At 40.2% G+C, this 16,541-nt stretch overlaps 2 protein-coding genes across 5 annotated transcripts in view; one reads left to right on the plus strand and one right to left on the minus strand.

The window, feature by feature from the left end:
* LOC110858222 (latrophilin-like protein 1) overlaps window positions 1–15,020 on the plus strand; it is a 51,410-nt gene extending 36,390 nt beyond the window's left edge. For 3 of the 4 annotated variants that reach the window (XM_035858402.1, XM_022106904.2, XM_035858403.1), the window contains 19 exons: window positions 1,664–1,728; window positions 1,821–1,862; window positions 7,082–7,858; window positions 7,991–8,223; window positions 8,425–8,598; window positions 8,746–8,953; window positions 9,063–9,241; window positions 9,355–9,554; window positions 10,095–10,159; window positions 10,231–10,307; window positions 10,628–10,711; window positions 10,885–11,050; window positions 11,338–11,398; window positions 11,515–11,665; window positions 11,803–11,906; window positions 11,986–12,154; window positions 12,271–12,562; window positions 12,632–12,936; window positions 13,044–15,020. In XM_035858402.1, the coding sequence (XP_035714295.1) occupies window positions 1,664–1,728; window positions 1,821–1,862; window positions 7,082–7,858; window positions 7,991–8,223; window positions 8,425–8,598; window positions 8,746–8,953; window positions 9,063–9,241; window positions 9,355–9,554; window positions 10,095–10,159; window positions 10,231–10,307; window positions 10,628–10,711; window positions 10,885–11,050; window positions 11,338–11,398; window positions 11,515–11,665; window positions 11,803–11,906; window positions 11,986–12,154; window positions 12,271–12,562; window positions 12,632–12,936; window positions 13,044–13,301 (3,610 nt within the window). In that variant the 3' untranslated portion in view covers window positions 13,302–15,020. The remainder of the gene's footprint in view (window positions 1–1,663; window positions 1,729–1,820; window positions 1,863–7,081; window positions 7,859–7,990; window positions 8,224–8,424; window positions 8,599–8,745; window positions 8,954–9,062; window positions 9,242–9,354; window positions 9,555–10,094; window positions 10,160–10,230; window positions 10,308–10,627; window positions 10,712–10,884; window positions 11,051–11,337; window positions 11,399–11,514; window positions 11,666–11,802; window positions 11,907–11,985; window positions 12,155–12,270; window positions 12,563–12,631; window positions 12,937–13,043) is intronic. The other variant, XM_035858404.1, reaches the window with a different exon arrangement.
* A 162-nt stretch (window positions 15,021–15,182) lies between these two features.
* On the minus strand, window positions 15,183–16,539 carry LOC110858141. The gene is made up of 2 exons (XM_022106816.2): window positions 15,653–16,539; window positions 15,183–15,565 (listed from the first exon to the last, which is right to left on the minus strand). Exon 1 carries the CDS (start codon window positions 16,383–16,385, stop codon window positions 15,693–15,695), a length of 693 nt encoding a protein of 230 aa, XP_021962508.1. The 5' UTR covers window positions 16,386–16,539; the 3' UTR covers window positions 15,183–15,565; window positions 15,653–15,692.
* Window positions 16,540–16,541: the final 2 nt, after the last annotated feature.

Consider the following 16,541-nt stretch of genomic DNA (forward strand, 5'->3'; position numbering starts at 1 on the left):
AAAATTGCAGAGTTTTCCCACTCATCTTCAGTTCTAGGTCGAATCTCTGAGTTCATATCTTTTCTTCCCTGAAAGCACGCCGAGGCGTATAAACCACTCGAGCTCCTCTTCTCCCTCTATCTCATTGTGCATTGTTGTATTTTCATTGCATTGTGTCTGTCTGGGTCATCGTCATCTTATACACATGTCTGTATCGGACTTGAACACATTACCCACAAGAAAGATGATGCAGTTCGATCATCATATGGCAAGTATCGCTAATCAGTCAGTGGTTTCTGCTTTAATGGCAGCAAGTCCGTTGTGCTTAACGTATTGGCATGAAACGCACCAATCAATCTATTAATATACTTGTGTGTGTATACCCATCAATTTCTGGTGAGATTCCCAAGGCGAGAATACGAAACAACTTTACAATAATGCAGTGTGGCCCACATTCATTCTTCTTTTTGAATTGGACATAACAGGAGAGAGAGAGACACTCGATAATAATAATAATAATAATAATAGTAATAGGCCGCATTGGAATTCGAGGCTGTCATCGATGTATCAATTTGTATTGAGACTTTGAAGTGGAGGACTCATTGCCACAGTTCACCAACATTAACATGGGCCATAAATTGGATGCAGTATGTGTATGTATGTGGGATAATGACTCTTCTATGCGTGGTGCATTGTTGTGGCAGTGAATCTTGACACCTAAGCCATGTTCCTCGGGGTGTTTATACTCGGACACATTGACAGATGCTCTGCCTACTTCCATCACACTGCAAGCCAAGCAATTGATGATGCGAAGTTGCTTCCCATAATGACCAACTTCTACTTATTACACTGCAGCAAATGTGTTTGTGTCTGTCTGTGTGTAGGCTGTCGAGCTGCTAAATAACTTATGACTTAGCCCTCTTGCCATTTTTTAAACGACGTTTCGCATTTTTATCTGAAGGCGAACCGTTGTTTTCGATGTGTGTCAATCTTCTCTCTCTTCTTCCTCAGCTGCAGTTATCATATTAACACTGCGAGTGAGTTGAGAGTGCACAGATAGAGAGATGGGTAGATAAAAGATGGATAAATAGATGATGGTCTAAAGTTCAGGCCTCCCTCCTGCTTTTTATCATTGCACCCTTCTGTAAACAAGAAAAAGATGTTACAAAGTTGAACATGATTCTTTTATTCCGCACATATCTAAAAATGACTCCCTGCGTATCCACACCTAATTGTTCGCATTGATTGCATATTATTGTATTGAATGTGATACTCCTACCGACGTAACGGTTTTCCACGTATACATACACATATGTGCCATGAATGTATGTATTGATGATACGAGTTTTAAGTTGTTGCGATTATTTTACTCGCTCAAATCCACTTGGGCCAGTCTAGTTTTTGATATCCGTTGATCATCCCTTGTATACATACATATGCTCATAAGATAATTAGTTCACTCGAGGACGTGGGATTTGGCAGGTGACTTTGAATGTATTCTTGCCTCATTACTCATCCGCTCCTCCTTGATTTATTATAGGGACGAATGGACGCATGTTTAATATGCCCACGTGTGCATGCGACATATGTATATGTAGCATAATGTGTATAACATGCGAGTTTTCCTTTACTTATTGCCACATTTTTAAAAATTAGCCTTATGTATGTTTTGTACTATTTTCAGATGCAACTATCAAAGAAGTTGTAGTGTGATTGCGAGCACAAAGACGTTTGGCGACCCATGTCCCGGTATGTACTGTCAAATCATTTGACTCAAATGCTTATGCTATGCTTATGAAATGAATTGTGATTATAATTGTTTTTTATTTTTACTTGTACAGGAACCCGGAAGTACCTCGAAGTGCAGTATCAATGTATTCCAGGTAAGATACCCGATAAGTATTATTATGATTAGAGCCAACCCCACAATGCATGTGCATCATAATCATAATCATTCTCCGTCATGATGGAATATGTAATTCATGTTCTTCTCAGGAATGCTCCGTCGACTTTCATTGCTTTTTTGTTAACTTGCTTGCTTATCTTCCATTAATCAAACGGCAGTTTGGTCCTTTTATTCATCTCCTCATTGGCTAAAGAAATATGTCCCTGGGAGTATTAATAAGAGCTAAATCGAAAGAGAAGGTTATACACCGCAAAGGTATTTGTAGATTGTTTGGTTGCGATAAAAATAATAAATATTTTATCGCTGATGATTGTTCCTAATCAGTGATCTTGCTAGTTTGATTGAGTCTGGTGATGGTGGTGGCGGATTTCATTATTCCCATTGAAAGTAAGGCAATAATATGTAGGGAGTCGTCGTCCTCGTCGCCTAGTCGCCTCGTCAGTCCTCCTTTCACCATTCTCCTCCTCAGCTATTTACTTGATGGTGGAATAAGAGGAGGAGGGAGCAGCAGCGTGATGATAGTTTGAAGATTAGGAAATATGTACATAATTGATTTGATGTTATCGCGGAGAAACATGCGTTTCCTTGCGCTGCAGGATAACATAAGAACAGATTGAAAGGGCTGGCAAGACTTGATGGCAACAGGATGATGATGGAAATGGAATGGACTATAAGCCCGTCAACCTGGAGTCCTCTCTTCTCTCTCTCTCTCTTATCTCCCCTGAATTTAATACAGTTTTGCCAACTTGAGCCTCCTTCTCTGTGGAAGAGATACAGATATGATGCCCGTCTAGGGATTTCTCGCTGTGATGATGATGACTCATGATGATGATGTATCATCGGACCAATATTACGGCCAAAGAAATGGGTGCTCTTCTTTTCTCACACACGAATAGCACCACTCTCGGTATCTGGTACAAGTTGACCAAGATGTGTAGTTGGTGTGAGAATGGGAAAGTGGGGAGAAAGCAGTAGAGTCCGAAGAAGTAAAGGAGGAGGAAGCAGCACATTTATAGTTTTTGATGCCGAACCGGCATGTCCGCATCCATTTCAATGATGGCAAGGCGAAAGGGGATGGCGGATATATAGAGTTGTTTGGAAAAGCACATCTTATACTCCTTCATTTCTCCATTATATCTTAAAGCATAAATTTATGGGGCTATTAAATATTAGACACTGGATTATGTAGTGAAGATGCTGATGGAAATTTGAAAATAATGATATTGGTGCAGATGGTCACCCAGACTAAGAGCCTGCCGTGGGAGCAGTCTGATCTAAGCAGACGACTTCCCAAGTCGCGTGATTATTCTCAAACACTCAGGTGTAAATGAAGTCTGAGGTCGTTTTATTGCTGTTTCATCAGTTTAACTGAATTAACGGGAAAACTCTTGTTGGAAGTAATCCAATATGCATCAGATGATGACTAAGGAGATAGTGTATAAGTTGGTTATGATGATGGGTGGAAGGAGTAAGTAACTTGGGAAGCGTCGACTGCTGCTGCTGCTTTCACCACCACCATGACTGCAGTGGTGCTGGAGAAACATTTTGTAAAATGAAGAGTTGATGATGGCAGTGTCCACGTTGTTGTTGTTACTTATTGTCGCTATTATTGGTGGTGGTGGTGCTGGCGGACAGAGTGATATCATTATCATTATGTCATACACTATTTGAAAGGGCTCCCTTCACATTGTTTTGGAGTGAGTGCTTTGCTGCGATGTCGTATTATTTTCCACCCACGACAGGACGGGCAGGCAGGCTGGCCGATACTAATACTAATTTAATAGAAGGCTCCTCGATCTATGGTGCTCACAAAACGCAATTTGTCTCTTCACTCCCTGCCTGCCTGCCTGCCTGACTCTGGATGGAGAAAGTACATGTATCGGATGGATGGAGGACGAAACAATAACCTTTGGCGATGTTTGATTGTGCTGTATTATATTATCCTACATTATGGTAAATGATGGGTTGGGTTTCTACTTTCTGGAGCAGAAGTAAGCAAATAAGTGACTTTTATGGATATCTCCCTTTTTGAAGGAATGTTTGCATAATGGCTTTCCACAAAGAGCACAACATGCTATTTACTCTTGGCAACCACCAGCAAAGCAACCAACGAGCCTCGTCGATCCTCTATTTGTTTGGCGTTCACTTAGTCTAAGTCTGCCACGCTGCCAGTGTGGTGGTGGGGCTCGTAATAGTACGAAAGAAGAAACAAACAACGAGATTGTATTTATTTGCACTTGTGAAATTGTGTACGATTTTCTTTCATAACCACCACCACCGCCCATGCTTTCCCTACGTATGACTTTCCCTATGACTTTTGGACTTTGGCTCTTATCTCAACCTGAAGGTTTTTAAACCCGGTGGGGTTCTTTCTCCAGAATATATTTTAGGAACCAAAAAAGTTGATTTGCATCACCAAGGTAGACTAGGACGAGTTAGTAAAAGTGGGAGAATAACAAGCTACATAAGAAGTGACACAACAACCATGTGTATAACTATGGCATGCTTGTTGTATGCTTTCCTTCTGTGAAGACACTGCATAGGAACAAGGAGTAGAATGGCAGTAAACTCGCAATAACAACAAGCGCTTCAAAAATCCCCTTTTTTAGTCGATTCTCTCCGGGTTTGAGAGAAAACATTCAAGTTTTCCTTCCTCCCTCTGACTATGCACTAATAATAATAGCAAGCTTATAGAGACATGTTTGTAATATATTTGTGTGTGTGTGTGATCATGTCGTTACACGTATTATATTTCGGTCGCTGGATTTTTTTTTCATGCCCAAACAATTTCCCTCATTGAATTTTTGTGAAAGTTGAGAAGAGGAAGAAGAATAAGAACATGAGCACAAATTCGGAGAAAGGCGAGGCAAATAAGTGAACCCACCACCATTACCAACAACCTGCAGTTACATTACACTGACTACTTCCAGTCAGTCCTATTCCTGTCCGAGTTCGGGTGGTTGGTTGGTTGGCGTGTATGGAGATTGAATATTATGACGTAAAAGCCTCGGATTCTCTCTCTCTCACTCTGGTGCTTTCCAGATATCCAATAATTACCTGCATAAAGTTGAGTGCTTGCTTGTGTATGTGCAATGCATGTATGCGTATACCTGGTTCTTTCTCAAATAAAAAAAACAAGTATTGGCAAAGGATGATACGTATTATTTGGCGGCACGAGAAGTAGATCATGCACGACAAGGCTTACATTTTTATTCCCCATGTTGAGAATCCAGTTCATTTTCAGACTCAAAGTATCATTTATTAAAGCGAGCTTTTTGTATTCATAAAAGCAAATTGCATTGTGTTCACTTGTTGTTGTCCTGCACTGCTAGTTGTACTTTTACGTATAGTTTTAGTTTTGCTTCTCCCTATGCTCTCGCTCTCTCAATCTGCTATGATTGGGCTTTGAATAAGAGAGAGAGCTTTCACTCTGCCGCAACGAGTGATGCATTCTCGTATTGCGTGATATGATATGCACCCAAGTAATAACTAGACAGAAGGATGATGACGAACTACTTTTGCCATATGTGTGTATATGCGCTAATCGTAAGTATATACGTGTGGGGGCAAGCTGCACTCGGTCGTATTCATACATGTGTGGCAGCTATCAATTAATTTTTACTTTGTTCCTTTCCGCCTCTAACCTAAATCCAAAATGGAAGAGAAAACTCTTGTCTGAGCGATGGAGAGTGAATTGAAATTCAAAAGTCGTCGTGCCTGAAATAATTATTGTTGGATAATACGTATGCCACACATTTATTGAACCAGTTGACAACGGCTGTGACACTGGCTGGTTGTTGAAGGACAGAACAGTCGTAGTGGTAGCAGTAGGATTGGATAATACGATATTCGTCTCTCTTTCTCTTCTTGTATGTATCTATGCTCTCTCTCCGGACTTTCCAGTTTGTGTTGTCATTCTTCTTCTTGTTCTCTGATGCTAGTGTGTTTTGGCAACCACTCACTCGTGGAGACTGATATGAGGGATGGGAAGTCGTAATGAAGTTAGTGGACTGCTACTCGAGTTCCAAGAATCACGGGAGTTGGAGGATGTAATGCACGAGAGAGTTTGAAGTGAGTTTGAGAGAGTGGAGTGGGGAGAGGGTGGTGTGGGTTCTGATATTCATTCAATAATATCCGAGTAGTCCGAGAAAGGGAAAATGAATCGTAGGAGTGGAGACAATGTCGTGTGGATTTTGATTCTATTTCATCCAGCTTTTAACTCGGATTTGAGGAAGAAATGAAGGCAAGTGGACGTGGCAGCCAAGTAGTCAGTAGGTTCGTTAACTATAGTAGTGCAATGCAGCAGCAGTCGTCGTCGTCGTCGACGGCGGCGGCGGCATCGGCTCCAGGATCAAATAGCCAACATTTGTTACATGAAATAACACATGGTTTCTTCTCTCCTCGAGTAGTAGTGGTAATAAATGCTCTGAAACTGTGGAGGAGGTCCTCCCTTGCATGCGAGCTTCGTGTACGTTGTAATTTCCTTCAACCCTTTGACTGCTTTCTCTGCTCGGGCAGAGAAACTACTTGGGTTTGATATATGACTTTGTTGCTGTTAACTCTCTTTTCTCTCTCTCTCCTCTCTCTCTCTCATTTCTACTGTTGCGGCGGCTGCTGCTGTTGCTGGTACCCTGGGAGATGGGAGATAAGTCAAATTGCTGGGTATCATTGAATATTGAATGCCGTGAAGACGGTTAATTCAAATGAGATTGTTTCTTTTGCGCAACCACACAATAACCAACCGCTGGAGAAGTAACAGTCGTACCTACATGAGTCATGAGCTCCATACATAATAACACTGGTATATGTCGTACCCCGTCTCGTGCAAAATTTGCTTCAGGAAGTCATTTGAAATTCGGATTGATGTGGGGTCCGATTATTCCTTTCCTTTTTTGCAATTTGTCGGTCTCTTTCTTGAAACGTGAGCTAATTAGAGGCAACATATTTTTCAGTGCTAGTTCATGGTGTTCTGGCTAAAAAGCACTGTTTTCTTTCCTTTTTATTTCCCTACCTTCTCTTTCTCTGCTGATTGCTGACCACCCACTTTCTGACGTGCTTACGTCGTGTCATATTAATGTGCCTATGCACTACTCGAGCTACTGCTTTTTGTTGATCGTCCCACATCAATGCACAAAAAATATTCAAACCGAATGAATGAATGATTTTAATTTGGTATTATTCTATGAATTTTTTTAGCGAGTTCCTTAACCTCAACCACCCCAAAAAGCGCCGTTCCAACAAATAATCCCTTGGCTCCCTGGTTGAACCCCGTGTTGAGTACAGAATCTAAGTCAATAGGTAGTATTAGTGGGAGTGGTGGCAGCAGCAGTACGTCGGTGAAAGACCTTGCCAACAAGCCTGACGAATCAGGTTCAGAACTCATTCCATTTGGAACTCATCAAGTGTTGGGAAATCAGTCCGTGTACGGTGTGGGGACAGGGATTTTGTCTCATGGGGACTTTGAACACCCCTCCGTGCTCCACACCACGCCAACCACCGTCCCACCCTCATCCACTTCGATCAGTGCCGTCCTACCCAACAATGAGGGGGATCCCTTCAGCCCATTCAACAATGGTGGTGGAAGTCGAGATAATGATGACATGGGGGAGCCCAGCTCTTCCGGAGAGGACGATCCTCCTCTGGACACTGAGTTTAAGCGATGGCCTGGAGGCGAGGGGAGTGATACGGGTGGGTCGTCTTCAGTGGACGGAACCGAAAGCTGGTGGTCATCTCAGTTTGAGCGACCCAAAGAAACGGACGGGGATAACTCGTGGTCAGATAAGGTGTCGGGCGGTGGTGGAGAACCCCCCAGTAGATCTAACACTAATAACAACGGAAAGAGTGGGCTTGGCGTTCCTAAAGGCGTCGTCACCTTAAGTCCCACAGTTCAACCGCCGTACGGGGCCCATCAAGAAGTTGAGAGTGAGCTGGAAGATGACATGGACTCTCAAAATAAACGAATTTCTTTATCAGGTAAATTTTTCGGTAGATAATTTTTCTCTCTTGTCTAGTGTTTTTTAAACGATAGTCAGTGTTTGATCGACTAGGATAAAACTTGATGTGTAATTATTCTAATACGATGGTTTCTGGTTTTGCATACAATAGGTGGCCGAGAGAATGGAAAGGACCTGTGTGCGTCAAGAATGGACAGGGGAATGTTTTGGAACTGGACGATGGTGGGTGAAACTGCTAAGCAAGCGTGTCCCGGGGGGGCTTCTGGCTTGGCTCGATGGAAATGTGTTGAAAATCATCGCAACAATAATCTCCCCCGAGTCATGTGGTTCCCCGAGTCTCCTGATCTCAGTGATTGTAAATCTGCGTGGCTCCTCAGTTTGCAGGTATATTTTTGTACACCTTCATCGTCTCGTGTCGTATTGTTAATGAACGGAGGGTTGTCGAGTTCATGTGCTCATGAACAAATCACCACCAGGACTTTTTCTATTGTTTCCCTGTCTTTTCTCCTCCATCAATAATTCATTAACGAGAGAAAAACTAATTGTGCTCGTGAGTAACTGTGTTTGAAATGCAAATTTCTACAGGCACGTGTTTTGGAAGGGGACAGAATTTCCAACGTTGCTGGAGACCTGGCCCAAGTGACGAGTACCAAACCGATGTACGGAGGCGATATAGCAGCAGCAGTCCGCATAATAAAAACTATTGCAACTCGGATGAATGACCAGCTGAGGACCTTAACTAATCAAGTTAGCCGAGAGGTGGGTTAAGCATTATTGAAGGATATTGAATATTTTATGTGTTCAAGGCACACTGGGTTAGCTTAAATAGCTGGTTATTTCCACGAAATACACACATTGTTACACAAGGTGGATAAATAATATCTTTCTTTCTGGTGTTGTTATTAGGACTTGGCTGCAGAGCTTTTGCAACTAATTCTAGAGGCTGGAAGTAACTTGTTGGAAAAGGCCCGTCTGGATGGCTGGCGTGATTTAAGCTATGCAGATCAAATGAAAATTGCTACAGATTTACTGGTCGGACTGGAAGACAATGCATTCCTATTAGCAAACGTTGTCACATCAGAGAAAATCCTTAGGAAATCTGTTAAGAATATACGTAAGTGGAAATGTCACTCATTCATGATACTACATCATTCTCATGTCTGTGTTTTGCGACCAACCCAACATACTAGATGACAAACTAACTTTATTTCATCTATTTACAGTTACCAGTATTTACGCCATCGAGGCCAACAATGTTCGGGAAATTAATTTTCCAGCGGAAGGGTCAGACCACTGGGGTCGAATGGGAGACTCGCTCACAATGCCGGCTGAGGCACTTCGAGAAAATAGCGATGGTGGTCTTGTCCGGCTAGTTTGTTTCGCCTACAATAACTTGGAGCATGTATGTAACTCTTTAATTTGCACTATAGTGTTACTTACCTTTAATAGTTGAAATAATAATGAGTTTATGGGGCAAGTTTAGAATTTGTTAATTTATCCACACACTCTCTTTAGGTACTCCAACCTGTCGACAACATCATTGGTAGCGAAGAGTCAACACAAGTACGGAAACTGGTAAACTCTCGAGTGATTTCGGCATCACTGAATCAGGGAAGACACATTCAATTGGCTCTACCTGTCCGGCTGACACTTCGTCACTTATGGCTTGATAATGTGAGCAATCCTCAATGCGTGTTCTGGGACTATACTCAAGAGTAAGTTTGTTAATTTTGTAGTCTTTCCCATTCCTTCCTTTCTGTCGAAATTGAGTGAATTATGGGCATGGCTGACGGGGGTGAAATATAGTGATGCGGTATATAGCAATACAAAGTCGTACTTTGTAATGGAGATGCTATATCTCGGAGCGAGAATCAGCGAGACTCAAGGACAATGTATGTGTATGGAAAAGCCTGTCTCGCCAATTCTAAAGTAGAGAGAACAAGTTGAACATATTCAGTAACAACAAGGCTGGTTTTGGGGACTGCTTTCGAGTTTCAAATCTTTTAGACCCTCAAACTACGGACTGAATTGAATTTAAACGCGTGTACATGGATGTCAAAAGGAATTAATGAAAACATTGCATAACCGCTTAGTAATAATTAATGCTAGAGGAGCAAAATGGAATGAATTATACCATCATTCAAGGAAAGGAATGTGATTTAGTATACAATTAGAATGGAGGCAGCCTATAAATTCATCTGCCACAAGGATTGCAATTTACTTACTTATTATGGTGTGTGTGTGTTTATCTGCAGTAAATGGTCAGAAGAGGGGTGTCATGTGGAAAACACCAATCGGACCCATACTGTGTGTCAGTGTGGTAAGCATAATAATTATTTAGCATTTAATAAGAACGTTATGTATGTGTCTAACTGACATTTTTGAACCCAGGACATTTGACCAATTTCGCAATACTCATGGATCTTCAACCCCCTCCTAAGCAACTTCCCACGCCACAAATGCTCCAGGTAAACACACATACAAAATTCTGTAAAATGTCTTCAAATACAGAGTGGCCATAAGAGTTTGCCTTCTATAACAGAATGTCTTTTTTCGTTCCTATTCAGAATAATAAATACCTTATTCCCACTCCAAGTATCTGTTGCCCTGCTTTTTGTCCCTAATATGAAACAACCATTTGTCTTTATATTCCGTATAGCATTTATTACATTAATGTAATTCCTTGTAATATTAACAAGCAACAAGCCTCCTCCTCTATTCCCCATCGGGCAAAGAGAAACAAATGCCCATTCTCCTCATTAACTGAAATTTCTTCTCTCGTTTACAGGTTGTCATGTACATCGGATCTGCCGTGGTTGTCCTGTGCCTTTTCTTCACACTCATCATTACTCATTTTTGCATAAATGGACGCGTAAGTGTGTGCCATGTTTTTGTCTTCTTCTAGTGCATACTCTTCCAAAACTGTAATTAACCGGATTGCTGATAATTGCATGGAGTAGTAGTGAAATGCTAATGAAGCAGAATGCAATATTACATATATCATGGCAATAATCATGGTAGTAACTTTGTTACTTTATTCTACAGGTATTTCAAACCATGATACTCAAGAACTTGTTTGTCTGTATCTTGATTGGAGAAATAATTTTCGTGTCGGGAATACATCTAACTCACAAGCCCGTGGAGTGCACAGTCATTGCAATGCTCCTTCATTATTTTGCATTGGCTTCAGTCTTATGGCTATTCCTACATGGTAAGTACTTACATATATGTCCCACATTATTGATCAATATAATAATCCTACCATCCACCACCGCCCTTTACTTTATAGACAATTATGGTTTGGTTTTGCTGAACGTCTTTTTTTGTAAATTATGGGTCTCAATCTAAGAGACGAGTTAATCTCTATTTAATTTATTATGCCTTCAATTAAGTGTCCGTAATTCGATGTCTTCTTTCCTTCCACTACCACGATTTTCAAAAGTCCAATTCTGCAATGTATGTTTGTTCACACACATAAATTCTAATGTCACTTTGCAGGCTTCCATCTCCATCTGATAGTGGTGGAAGCGGCTGAAAATGGATTATCTCGTCAACTGTGGTACTTTAATCTTTTTTAATTATTTATTGAATGTATTGTTATGTGAATATGGTTGGATTAGAGAGAGAGAGATGTGTAAAAGTACATAATATTATTATTTTTGTACATATTAACAGGTACTACGGTGTCTCATATGGTTCACCCGCAATCGTTGTTCTCCTCTCCTTCCTCTTGGACCCACGGAGTTATCGGAGTGAGAAACATTGTTGGGTGCAGACCAGTTTCACACTGCTGTGCTTCGTGGGGCCAGCAGTGCTGGTAGCTCTGGTAAGTCACACGGTTCAATAAAGCTCATTTAATCTTGATGCCAATATCTCCTTACCCTTCATCCATGTTCACTTTTAATGAAATTATTTTGCTCTGGATGATTTCACTAACGTTGTGTTTTTTCTGTGCTTCTTTAGGCCACTGCTGCGGTCCTTATATACACGTCGTATAAAGTCTGCGGACTTTTGTCAGCAATGCCTAAAAAACCTAACGACGACAAATCATTGTATACATATGCTGGGTGAGTAATAAAATGTCGACGATTATTGTACATATTTATTAGCAGACGAGTTAACTGTTGGCGTATTAAATATTTTCAGGACTTGGCTGAGGGGCAGCTTTTTAATCCTTATTTTCATGATTTTGGCGTGGACATTGAGACTGTTGGACTTGGAGTCATCCTCTCCATCTTTGTCATATGCAGCAAGCCTTATGTTGGCCCTGGAGGGGATTGCAATACTAGTTTTTCATGCACTCAAGTCTGAAGATGTAAGATAATTAAACAAATCTGCACAATTGCTGTTGTTATATATATACATGTGTGGATATGTAAACAAAAATTAGTAGTAATTGATTTAGTAAACAACTTTTTGCATTGATTTCAGATGATAACAAAGATATGTGATTGCGCCAAGAGCTCGGATAGTAGCGATACTGAAATGTCAACCCATTCCCAACAGCAACTTCAGGGTGGTCCAGGCGGAGTAAACTCGTCGGGTGCAGGGAGCGGTGGAAGTAGCAGTGGTTACATGCTCGAAGCATGTCAAAATAATCATTTAACTCAGAGGGTCATTGACGGCAATGGACGAATCCTAACGCTTAGCCGTCAACCTGTAAACCATCACGACGCCATTTACAGCAAGCAGCTGGGTGGTGTTGGACTTCAGCAATCTCCCGGTATGTTGCCCTACTTTTGGAATATTATGTAATGTTATTTGCACAAGTTCAGACTAATTTTAAAATCAGATTTCTTTGTGGAATACGGTCCTTCAGGTGGTGGGCCAATGCATCGCTACCCGGGTGATCCTTCAGCCATATTAGGCTTGTACAGTAAAGGCCCTCACGTGGGTTTGGAGGGGAGTTGGAGGGGAAGCAGTTATTCAGATATCCGAAGTGGGTTTCACCGAGCAGACCCAGTCTACGAGGAGATTGAAAAACCGAATCACTTGTCCCCTCGTGCTTCGGTGTCTGATCTGTCGGAGGATGAAGGGCAAGGGCATCTTTATCCTCACGATGTAGACATTTATCATAGAAATATTTACGGACAGCAAGTAAGTGATGTTTTTAAGCCAGCCTTATCTAGTTTACCTTGCGATGACTTTATTCATTGTCGTGGATCAGATAAATCCTAACGGTGATTTTTGTTTTCTGTGCACAGCCTCGCGGTCCGCCCCTTCATCATCATCACCATGTACATAATACTAATAAATCCAGAAAATTAGATGTGCTGCAAGGAGGAGAAGCAGCCAATCCATTACTAGCGTCAATCGCTAATCGTAGTCAACACCAGCAACAACTTCAACAATCACAACCTCACTATACAACAAGGCATCGAACGCCTTCGGATCATCACCACGTCTCGTTGAAAGGAATACACCCTGATGAACACATACTTCAAAATGTTCATATGGTGTAACATTAAATTTCCAATAATTAAGTCAGGTTATAAATATCCAATCAAATAAGTCACATATATTATAAATACATATATCTATATTATATTATACATACATATATACATAGTTTGCAAAGAAGAAACACTTCCCAAACCCCCACTACATACATACATTCATATATTACTTACCCTCACACTACCAAATTGTTAAAGATTATGTATAGTACAATAACGTATCAATGAGAAGAGAACAGTGAACGGAATGATCTGAATACATATTGGATCCTCCCACCAACATCTCTCATACTTATATCTGATATCGGCGTTCGTCGTTCGTGTATCTGGTTTTGACCACAGCTACACTAAGCTTAATACACTAGAAACGCAACATCGTGTTCCTGCGATATAAATATCCACTCTTCGTATGCACATAACCCTATTTCCGTTTTCTGGGTTGTGAAGATATTATATATTATAGCTCTTGTGTTCCTGAATTATCGTGCTAGTTTTGTTAAATATATGCGTAAAAGTATTGGTAAACCTGGAAATGGGCAAGTTTAAGAAAAGCAGTTTTGGCGAAACATTCACTGGTTGCTTACAAGCTATATATGTAGCTACAAAAGATAAAGTATTTTAAACTTACAAAGAGCTGGTAATTATTACATCCTATAAGAACTGATACAATTTTACATATACACACAAATGTGTAATTTTAACATTTCAGGTTTTTAATTATTTAAACTCTTTGCAAGCGTGTTTTGTTGATACTCAGAAATTTATATATCAATACACACTGCAGCTTTCTTCAAACTCACTTAAGCCGCATTATTGATAAACGGATACTAAAGCAGTGGATTTTCTATAAAGTATAATCTACTATGATCCAAATAATATTTTCCGTTTTGTTAACTAATTGCTGTATCCATTTGAACCCACAATTTCAATCTTGTCAAACCTATACATTGCCTATAATATGTACATTCGTTGGATCCTCACGAGTGTATAATTACTTCCCCATGTTGTCAGTGAGATTATTGTTTCAAGCTGTTCGGCTTCCCATATTGAAGCGATAACAAGTCTGATTTTATCGATTTCAAATTTCAATATCTGTTAACGCCATTATGTAGACTGATTATTGTAAACTCCGCTAAAATAGCTATACTATGTAGACAATTTCCTATACATGTCGTTCATTTTGTACTTTTTATATTACTCACGTGTAGCTTACACTTAACACACTTGATAGTTTGTTACTATCCTTTCATAATTTTTTTTCATGAAAATTGAAATAATATCTTTTGTTAACTTAACTTTGCTTAATTTTGTTATTTGATCCCTTACGTATAACCAAGTCATAAATATTTAATAGTGTTACTTTTTGGATTTGTACTTTGAAATATTTATTGATTTTACTTTTCAACGCCACTTTTTGTAAACCCAGCATTAAAACACGAGCCAATACGGAACAAAAAAAGTAACCAACGACTTGTCCATTTAGTTTTTTTTCGGTGATTAAGTTGTGCCATCCAGTTGTGTACTTTTTACAAAAATAGAATTCGAGTAGAGCGTGTATACAACAAGTTAATTCAACTTATAAATATGCGCTACATATGACATTATTCTTACAGAATATTTAATATATCATAAGGCGACGATGAGATAATATTGTACGATGATAGTTTTACTACCATTGCCAATGATTAATAAATCGTCACAAAGACTATACTATGAAAAGTTAAATTTACTTTCCCGTCTTGACAATTATTTCTTTCGGTTCACCATAAAAATTGTGAAGATTATAATATTCTTACATGTGCTGTGCATCTGACTGAAGTGAAATTATGCATAATCTCCATCAAAATCTCTGTGAAAGAATTTTGGAGTACCCATTTTGCAACAAAGTTGAGTCTCAATTTAAGATTTATTCATCAATTGTATGGAAAAAATGTGTTTAGTTTATCATGTTAACTAACAATGTACGAAATATACGTACATTATATAACAGCTATTTAAGAATAAGCATTGAAACTTTTACTTTTTGAAAAAAACATTCCAAAAATTTTTTATGAAATGAAATGTACTTAAGTCTAAATAATTTGTAATGTGGCGAATTACCAAATATTTAATACTAGAATTACTTGAAAATTCGTGTTTCTTACTCAGTTGTATTTTAATTTAGTAGAAGTAGAATTGAGATAGTAGAAGAGATAGTAGAAGTAGAATTGAGCTGGGTTGTGGATACAGATAAGACAGCAGATTTCCTTTAGCCGACGAGTTGAGTTACTCTACAAAGAAACAATACACATAAAGTAATAACTCAATTTTTATATAGAGTTTTCATGCTAATTTTAAAAAATCTAGAATAAGCTTGCCTTATGAGTAGATTCCATTGTTGCTCCTGACAAATGGCTATTAATGATGTCCTGTTACATCTAAACTGTGAGTTGCTGGGTCGACATGACCAGGATGATGATGGCGATGAGGATGATGATGAGCTCGTCCCCTTGATCCACGATCACCAACAGTGATGTCCGCAGTTAGGCCAACCACGTAGGTTCCTGGAGTGTGGAGATGAATAGCAGTAGCTCCGGCGTAGAAATGATAGTTGGTTTCTCCTCCTCCTCCTGCCTGGAATTCCATCACGTTAAATGGTACTGCATTTTGCTGACCTGGCTGACCTGCTCCCATTCCAGGTACAGTCGGGGGTGGAGGAACAACTCCTTGTCCTTGTCCATGAACCATGTTCACGTTGCTTGGTTGAAATAGCGGCATGGGTGCAGGAGGTCCACCAAAAAAGACCGATGATGACGATTCAGAAGTGTTACTTGGTCTGGTACTTGCATTTCTCTGACAACTTGGGCCACTAGAAACATATGCCGAGGGAGTAGAGCGACCTGTGGGGGGCCTCAGGAGAGACCTGCCGCTTCTTTGAAAGTCGGGGAATTCATCACCACTGAGGTTGAAGAGTGAAGGAGCATGGGACCCTTGAGGGGTCGACATGTTTACTGCGGACGCCGGAGAAGAATGGTTCGCCCCATTCGGAGATAATTCTGTGGGAGTAGGGTTGTAGGAGATAAAGTTTCCGCGAGTGTCGGACTGCACCATTGTTAATGAGATGAAGGGGGTGACGAATTGGTGGGTGTGGGTTTAATAGGACTTCAAAACTTGGGGGAACAGTTGTGAATTGTTCGTGGAGCAGGAGAATGAGCGTGGAAATGATGTTGACGAGAAAGAGTCCAGCAATAGAATGATTGGAAAATT

Source organism: Folsomia candida, unplaced genomic scaffold, assembly GCF_002217175.1.
Source record: "Folsomia candida strain VU population unplaced genomic scaffold, ASM221717v1 Fcan01_Sc020, whole genome shotgun sequence".
Lineage (NCBI taxonomy): Eukaryota > Metazoa > Arthropoda > Collembola > Entomobryomorpha > Isotomidae > Folsomia > Folsomia candida.

Bases quoted from the DNA above. Each gene is read 5' to 3' on its own strand.
- LOC110858141 (XM_022106816.2), bottom strand. From the start codon at position 16,385: ATGGTGCAGTCCGACACTCGCGGAAACTTTATCTCCTACAACCCTACT.